The sequence below is a fragment of the Pyxicephalus adspersus genome, chromosome 10 (assembly GCF_032062135.1).
Source record: "Pyxicephalus adspersus chromosome 10, UCB_Pads_2.0, whole genome shotgun sequence".
In the NCBI taxonomy this organism is placed as follows: domain Eukaryota; kingdom Metazoa; phylum Chordata; class Amphibia; order Anura; family Pyxicephalidae; genus Pyxicephalus; species Pyxicephalus adspersus.
This window is the reverse complement of record NC_092867.1, coordinates 29,372,906-29,381,756: the sequence shown is the minus strand read 5'-3', so window position 1 is coordinate 29,381,756 and position 8,851 is coordinate 29,372,906. Positions and strand designations below refer to the sequence as shown.

The window sequence follows — 8,851 nt, the reverse complement described above, 5'->3', positions numbered from 1 at the left end:
AGGGTTGATCTATGCCAGGCATCTGCAAACACAGCAGAAAACTGTAAAGGATCCAGGATTTACATAATCTCTGAGCCAGTGTTTAGTCCAGGAAGTTGATGATGACCCTGGTTGATGGAAGAATAAAGATGGTGCCTTGTTGGTGGTAGAGATAAAGGCATTGTCAGAAAGATTACTGTAAGGGTTAAAAATACCGGGAAGCATTACCGTAAGGTTACATACATATGTGTAATCTTTGTCGTTGGAAAGGATCTTTCACAATCCTTTCCAACGACTGCACAATGCATGAATGAGTGCTGTACTGTTCTGTTTTTTGGAGAGGGGGGAACGACGGAGCTGCATGTTGCTGCTCTCTCTCCCCCTTCACATCTATTAAGATCGTTCATCATCCGTGGATCTGCCAGGATGGTCGTTCGGACGATGGACGCTGTACACACGCCAGATTCCCATCCGATATCATCCCTGAGCTGAATATTGGACAAAACTATTGCACGTGTGTACATAACCTACTACCTTTGGGAAAACAGCTACATTTGGGGTTTAGCTCTGCTTTAGGAATCCGGATAGCTTGTCATCTCTCAGATTCATTATGATGTTTATAATTTTGGTAGCAATATTATTGTATATATTTTGCCTATAATTTGTTATTACTCTTTGGAGATAACAATTCCATGGTAGAGACTGGGGACATGGCTATACTAGAAACAATATAGAATAGTATCTCTGTTGCCTGTACATCATTTTACGGTGTCTGGCTTGTGTTATCAAGTATCCATACAGACTGCAGATATTCATGTATCAGTTGAAAATTTAGCATTAGGCAATCTCTACACGTGTCAGAGGATTCTCATCAATATATTGGGAATTTGATCCATCAGGACGAGTCCATGATGACAAACAACTGATACACAAGTGAAGGGAAGAGAGCACAGTAGTGTGCCACTCACTCATTGCACCCCGTTTCCTCTCCATAGAACAGGCGCAGTGTGTAGAGTAATTGTTTGTTCATTTTTCTCGTTTTTTTGCTGAAAACAATCACAATCAAGATTGTTTCCAGCGAGAAAAATTGCAGGTGTGTAGGCAACCCTAGTACAGGTATTCCAAGGTGCTATTTTGAGATCTTCCATGCTGGATGAGAAAAAACAACTAACCAATACAAAAAGCAATTGTAAGTTCCTAGGATGCCCACTTTCAGTCCTCCCTTAAAAGCACAAGATGGGCCACATGGCAATAGCCTGTCTGTAAAATGATCATTTAGGGTGACAGTTTTAGGAACGATAAACATACAGAAAGCTTATTTGGAATCCCAATTCTTGTATCAGTACTAGACTAGGTTTCTAATTAGCAGAGTGTTTGCAGCTCCACTTATCAAAAATGAAACAATACAAAAAGGAGCCTTTGAAATCCTTACCGGACAAAAAAGTGCCCTTCCATTATGGAATCCACAAAGCCTTATTTTCCTTATTGGAGCAATGCCTGTAAAACAGCAATACCGGGAAACAGCTGGAAGCTTGCCTTTGCATTGCTCTTGTACAGGACATCCATGTCAATTATTCCTGTGTAAAATTAAACTGGAAATTTCAGGGAATAGGATTCTACTTCACAGTATTGTTTTTGTGGTTTACATATTATAGCGTGTGGCTTTGTTTCACAGTAATTCGGAGCAATGTTCCCAACAACGGTAATAGAAAGCAAGAAACATCTGTGCTCGAAGCTGTTGAAAAATGTTTACTTTTTCATCAATTCAGTTTACTAGGTATAGATGACAGATAAGTGTGTTACTCATACAATTTTCTTGCAAATCTGTACAAGAAAGAACAAGGTTAATGGCTATAATCCACATAATTAAATACTAGATAAGATTTAATTTTTAAAGACGGCTGAATTTGTTTTTCCCTTTACTTAATAGCAGCTGATAAAACACAGATTCAAAAACATTTAATGCTTTTTATTTATTATTTATTGCCAGCACCAAGAGAAGATCTTTTAGGTTTTAAGCCAAAAATGCCAGCCATCCCAGGTGAGTTAGAGGTTACAAAATGAATTACCAATGCACCATGTATAACGTTTTACTATAGTATTCACTATAAACGTGTGTCAGGCTTATTTTGTTACTCCCAGCAAAACATTCTAATCCACATTTGATAGATTAGCAGAACATTGTATTGCCTGTTAATGTTCCGACCTCAGTAATGGATCAAAATTTCTACTCCTACACCAACGTTTTGCATACCAGTCACAGTTCCTCCAATGTCTGTTCTCCATGCACCGAACACTCTCCTACCATCATACTACTCCTCCACATACCATTTCCAATGGCTCTCAGCTACACATCTTTCTGTGGTGCCTGTAGAAAAGTGAAAATTAGGCGGGCAAAGATTATTTGGCTACCGATTTTACCCTGCTTGGCAGAACCATACCAACCCACAGATCATGTTCCTATAGCAGCATCCCAACACTAACAGGCCCCAAAAGCAATATAGGTAGTTGCAAGGGCCAGCAACATTTAAGTTAAGTTTTAGCACTTGACAGTGCTAAGGAATCAATATGGCCTTGCTGGCAGAAGTTTGTTCAACGGTGGGTGGGCAAATGAAGAAGGAAATGAACCAAGTTGCCTTAAGTACCAGCCAAGCACATAGCAGTGAGAAGAGTATTCTGTTTTCACAATTACTGTTGCAAGTATCCAAAAAAAATGTTATTGATGCTACAATAAAAGGAAGGTGTCAACCCATTGTCCATAGTTTTTCTATGTGAAGCTATAATAATAAATAAGCTTGAAACAATCTCATTTCACTTCATAACAATTAAATAAAGGGAATAATGCCATCATAATAATAATCATAGAATCCTGATAAATATTATTAGTAATTTATAGTAGCAACATCAATAGAAACAAAAATATCTGCAATTTATTTATAATAGTTTAAAAGAATTTATGCCACGAATTATAACATTTAAACACAAAGGAATACCGTATGGGGCTCATAGGAGTACCCTGTGAAAACCAATTAATTTATATTTGTGCCAAGAGACAGTAAGTGGGCGCATCGATCAGTTAGATACCAAGGAGGGTTACATGCAGCCCTATCTTTTACTTTCCAGGGCAGCATTAAAGAATTGAAAGGAGTATCATCTTGCTGTAGAGTGTACTGCTATATATATAATATATATATTAGCCATATTGGATGTGAATAATGTACATTCATATATAAAGTCTTTGAAATTGTACAGTAATACTAAGTTTTTCTCATATGTTGTATTTCTTGTGCTCTGTTCTGCACATTGCAAAGATAATGGAGAGGCTCTCAGCACTTCTGGAACTGGAAATTCCACTGATGAGGTCAGCTTTCCTGAAAGCCCAGAATGATGACATTGCCTCGTGTGCTTCAGATGCAATTAAAGTGATATAATTTTATACAAGCCAATAAATAATAACAGAGAACAAAATAAATGATTAAATGTATATGTTGGCGCTATATAAATCCTTATTTAATAATATTAATTTGTCACCAGTATTAAGCATAGCATTACTAGTAATAAATACCAAATGTAGGCTAAATACAAGTATATGTTACACAGTATAAAGCAGAACTCAGAACGCAGAGTCAGATATTTTATTTTTATCCATCAATATACTGTTGCAATATGATTTGGCAAATTCAGCATAATGGGTTGAAGGTTTTGGAGCTTAAAAACCCATGATCTACAGTAGTTCTCTCCCTATTTCTTTCTACTATTCTCTCAAGTATCTAACTCCCATTCAGTTATTAAAGCATTTTGTATCACTACTAACTGCCATTTTCCCCATAAAATTCTGTTTTAACTTTTTTATGCTTCTTTTGCATTACAATGCTGCAGATCCTCTGCAGCTACTTATAGCCACTTCATGTCTACCTGCACTCACTGAGCTCAACAACACTGTTCTGGACCAGATTTGTTATGGTGACAATGGTGAACAATGCCTGTGCAATGTGTGCCAACATGGCCAGTTTTGCTTTCCAGCAAGAACATAAAACAACTGACAAACCCCAATAAGATGTGCCTGAATGAAGACCTTTAAGGCATCCCTACAATGACAGCAGTGTGTAGGCTCAGAAATCTTCCCACCTACAGCAGTCCTCAGGCTTAGTTATCCTTCCACTTATCACACTCCCCTGGTTCCAGCATCCTTCCACTTACTGCAGTCCCCTGGTTCCAGCATATGGAAAAATCTCTTTTACAATTTTTTCCAAAAAAACATTATATCACTTGAGTACACTGCTGCCAGAAATGTTTGTGTTAAGATATGCTAACCTGCTTTATTACTAAATGACCAAGCAGGACAGCCATTAAAATTTTCAATGGGGGAGGACACTGCAGGGAGGCTCCCACACGTCTTTCCTTTCTCCATAGTACTGATCAGAGCAGTGTGTACAGCTCTTGTTTGTTTAATGTTGCTGGAAGCAATCACAGAGGATCATCTCCAGCAACCAAAATTTGATTTGTGTACAGGTCCTTACTTTTTAACTGCAAACAGCAAATTTTGGATAAATCAAAGCTCAGATCAAATCTTTTGCCTTTAAAATCCAAACAGGAAATGTGAGTGGAAATGCTGCGATCTCTAGTCCTTTAGCAGCTGGAGAATTTTAGGTTTCCCAATTCTAATCTGTAAAGAACACCAAATACACCTTTAATAGGAGAAGTAGAAAGGTTAATATTTCTTTTCTAATTGAGAAAATATGCAAGTTGCATGGCTATATCTGCCTTTTAAATATGATGAGTGTCAGACAAAACTCAGAATTCCCTATACTTGTTAACGTTGGAAATTGGAGAAGCCAAAGGCAGAGACAGGAAACAAAGAATTGCAAAGCCATAGGTTTGTGTTATTTTTAGCAGACAACTTTCACCGCTGCTTTAGGAAAATGAATATTAACAGGTTCTAACTTGTTATAAATACTACCATGACCTGTATAGGATTAAAACATTCCACCTGCTGGTGCTGAGCTTTTTACATTCTTTTTATGACCTCACCTTCTATTTCGTAAAAAAGGAAATAGGTGGGGAATTTCCGTAGAGGTTTTCTGGCATCTAATTGGAGGAACACAGGAAGAAGGAGGACAATATAAGCAGTGCTGCTGACTGTATGTACTCAGCTCATTCACAATGAATAGTACTAGTGTGTTGATGTCTGCACCCTTCTCCATGTGGGGAGAAGCACAGCCAGGGCTCTTCCTGCAATCTATCTGGAACTATGTGCTGTCTAAAGAGCACATCATCAGATCACCTTTATATCCAGTGCTTTTCTCATTCATTGTCTACATGGCTTTCTGTCTTCCTTACCTGGCACTGGACTTTCTCTGTTTCAGAATACCAGCCTTGAAGAAGTACCAAGTGCAGCCAAAATCCAGACCCACATTGGCCATGGTGCTGCACTGCCTGGCACACACTATATACAGCCATGTGGTCTTCATATTCCCATTGAGTATTGCCTCTTGGTACTGGAGACCACTGCACCTGCCATCGCTGGCACCTGAGCTACATCGCTTTGTATTGGACATCATTGCCTGCTTGCTGCTTTTTGACTTCCAGTATTTTGTCTGGCACTTATTGCATCACAAGGTCCCCTGGCTATACAAGAACTTTCACAAGATGCATCACAAGTACACTGCCACCTTTGCCTTGGCAACACAATACTCCAGTGCATGGGAGATGCTGTCATTGGGGTTCTTTGCTAACGTCAGTCCAGTGATGTTGGGGTGTCATCCATTGACTGAGATGGCTGTCTTCATCATCCACATCTACCTGTCTGTGGAAGATCACTGTGGCTATGACTTTGCCTGGTCCACACACAAACTGGTGCCATTTGGCTTATGCGGAGGACCAAACCATCATGACCTTCATCACCAAAAGTTTTTATGGAACTATGCACCCTATTTCACTCACTGGGACAAACTGTTCAATACTCTAGCACGGCAAACATCAAAGAAACACCAAGACTGATGCCAATACACAGACTGACATGCCAGATTAAATCTTGATCTCAAAAACATCTAATGCTGGGGCTACCTGACTGAAGGAGCAAACACTGGATGTCTGACACAAAGCTGAAATACCAGTGTTTAATAAACTTTGTACGGAAGAACAATGTTTTCTAGAAAAGGAATCTATCTGTGCCTTCTGATAAGATTTGCACAAGATTTGCACAAAAAAAGACTCTGATATTTTGTTTTTTGTACTATTTATTACAGTTTCACGGTTATTTTATTTAAGCTAAATAACTATAATTTTATATATATTTATGTTTGTATATCTGGTATTCAAAAATCAGTAAATACGGAAATTTTTACTAATGTACCGCAGTTAAAAGGTGCTAAAGAAAGTGAAGGAAATGTACAGTAGACTGAAGTTGCATGTTACACTGATAGCGGCTATAGTAATGTATGCTGGAAAAGTGAAAGCATTTGATGAGAGTTCATGAATGTGACAAACCATGTGCTCCCCCTGCACTAAAAATTGTGGTTTGCTTAACAAAGTTTAGGAAAGTTATGGCTGAAAAAGCTGAGTATGTTCGTTTTTATAAATGAGTATATGATTAATATATACGTAGTTTGTATTTCTAAGGGTCATGTTTGCTGAATGTGTACATTACTAACGCTCTTGCCTTATGAATGAAGTTACTAGTTGATCTAGTAAAATATCTATTTTCAAATTGGTACAATTGCACAAGACACAGCCGGCTGTGAAAATTAAAAATGTTATCATTTTATTGTTTTATGTAACACTGTTAATATTGTTATTTTGTTGTTGAACGATTATGGTTGTCATGTATTTATACAAAGAGAGATATTAATAAATTATTTTTCCTAACACATACAATGGTATCAGTATGTTATTATACACTAAGATCTGGTATTCAAGCCTGTAAATAATAATACATTCTCCCAGTAATACACTTTTGCCAGAATATGGGGTGTAATTGGAGTTCATTGAACAAAAATTAGATATTGACAATGGGTATTATGGTTCAACCACCTAAGATTCCTGTTTTTGGTTTTAGTCCAGTAAGACGTAATGTGACCACTATTTAAAAAGTAGGATAAATATGTGCTCCATGATTCTGCCCCATTCGTAAAAATGGGGCAGAGGCGTGAAGTTTGTGGAGATCTTTCTGCTGAATAAAACTCATACAGCTATATAATTAAAGGAAAGTCCAGCCATGTGACATAAATAGGTTACATGACCAAACTCTCTTCTAATTAGAGAGCTCCTGGTGCTTGATTCAGCAGAATCAGCTATGTGGCATTTTATTAAAAAAACTTTCCTATTGCGTTTTATCAGTTTGGAGTCTCAAAACATGTGCAGCCAAGTGCATATCTATAAAGCACACTGCTATGATTTATACTAAAAAAAATGTGATTATTTTTGGTATAGCTGAAGTGTGTTGGCATGTTCCCCACACGGAAATACCTGGAAATAGTGGCCTCGGTCTCTGATTTATTAAAGTCTAGGTGTACGAAAACAGTTTGCCTGAATCAACCCCAATGGTTGGGTTGATTCATTAGCTGCATTTTAATGGCAGAATCCAGTAATACAATAATTCTGATAATTGGATTCACTAAAATATATGTTGTGTCTGTTATTGACTGAGGGCTGGATTCCCTTACCTGTACTTTGTGGCTGTGATTGACCGTCGGCTGACTTTGCTGTGCCATACACTATACCTGTCAATAATGAGTATAGCATGCAACTCAGTGAATCCACCCAGCAGACATTAACATATAGCATACAGCCCAGTGTATAGTAACTGATGTAGCCTAAAGCTCACCTAATCATAGAAAGACCTATATGCTTAATCTGATCACCAAAAATCTTGGTTTTATTTACTTAAATATAAAGTCACACTACTACCAGAAATGAAGGTAGCTAACATCATAGACATTTACCCTACAGAAGGAAGGGTGCCATGTTGTACTGGCATAGGCTAATAGTAGCATCCCAATTGATTGTGAATGATGGCTAAAACTGTCTTTTTGGAACACTCCTGCCATATACATAGTAATTAAACAGAAGTCAAGTTGCTAATATAAATAGTGGGCAGCATTCTGAATGCTTGGTAGTTGTTAGAATCCCATACAGCTATCATGCATACAAGTAAACAGGAGTTTAGACTGATTAGATTTTCACATGCTGCCTGCAATGTCTACCTGACATGTAATTAAATAAATGCTAGGGGTTAAATTTAATCTGAATACTGCAATAAAAGTCTATTGAATAATCTTGAAAGGAGCTAGGAGGTAAAGAAAGTGTGGAAGCTACCAGAGGGCTGGTACCCCCCCACCTTCCCCCTTGGCATAGGGCGGAAATAGAAGCGGTACAAGGGTATATTTCGGCAAAAATACCAGCTAACAATGAGTTCAATAAATTATCAGACCCACATCGATTGGTAACAGACCAGAGTGGCAAGGCATTACCTCTGGAGGTTTACTGTAAAGTTTAATCCTGACTGTGAAAAAGTGTCAGGAAAACATCAAACTGTTCCAAGTTAGTTATTTAGGTGTTAAAGTTAAGGCATCAGCATGGTAGCTGGGAAATTCATTTTATCATACAGAGTAATATAACATATTAATCAAAGGTGTGCATTAAAGAATTGCACTGTGTCACAGCATTATATTTAGAAAGCAGCTTTCAGTGATGCTTTGTGGAATATAAAAAATGCAGTCTGGTAGGAATAGCAGAAATGCTGATGTCTAGGATAGATTTTCTCTACTATCTTTAAGACATTAACTAGAAGTTCCCCATGTGGGTATTGTATTTAAAATCTCATATTCGTAAAAGGAAAATGGGTGGGGAATTTCCGTAGAAGATTTACTTG

General features: G+C 37.8%; 1 protein-coding gene and 1 long non-coding RNA gene across 2 annotated transcripts; both read left to right on the top strand.

The window, feature by feature from the left end:
• Positions 1 to 300: 300 nt before the first annotated feature.
• Positions 301 to 3,451, top strand: LOC140339834 (uncharacterized). Its single transcript, XR_011922559.1, has 3 exons — positions 301 to 493; positions 1,970 to 2,020; positions 3,291 to 3,451. It is a non-coding gene; the product is annotated as an uncharacterized lncRNA (long non-coding RNA).
• Positions 3,452 to 4,807: 1,356 nt separating this feature from the next.
• On the top strand, positions 4,808 to 6,855 carry LOC140339832 (cholesterol 25-hydroxylase-like protein). Its single transcript, XM_072424733.1, has one exon. It carries the CDS (start codon positions 5,143 to 5,145, stop codon positions 5,977 to 5,979), a length of 837 nt encoding a protein of 278 aa, XP_072280834.1. The 5' UTR covers positions 4,808 to 5,142; the 3' UTR covers positions 5,980 to 6,855.
• The last annotated feature ends 1,996 nt before the right edge of the window (positions 6,856 to 8,851 follow it).

Excerpts from the sequence above, each read along its gene's own strand:
- LOC140339832 (XM_072424733.1), top strand. The coding sequence starts at position 5,143 with ATGAATAGTACTAGTGTGTTGATGTCTGCACCCTTCTCCATGTGGGGA.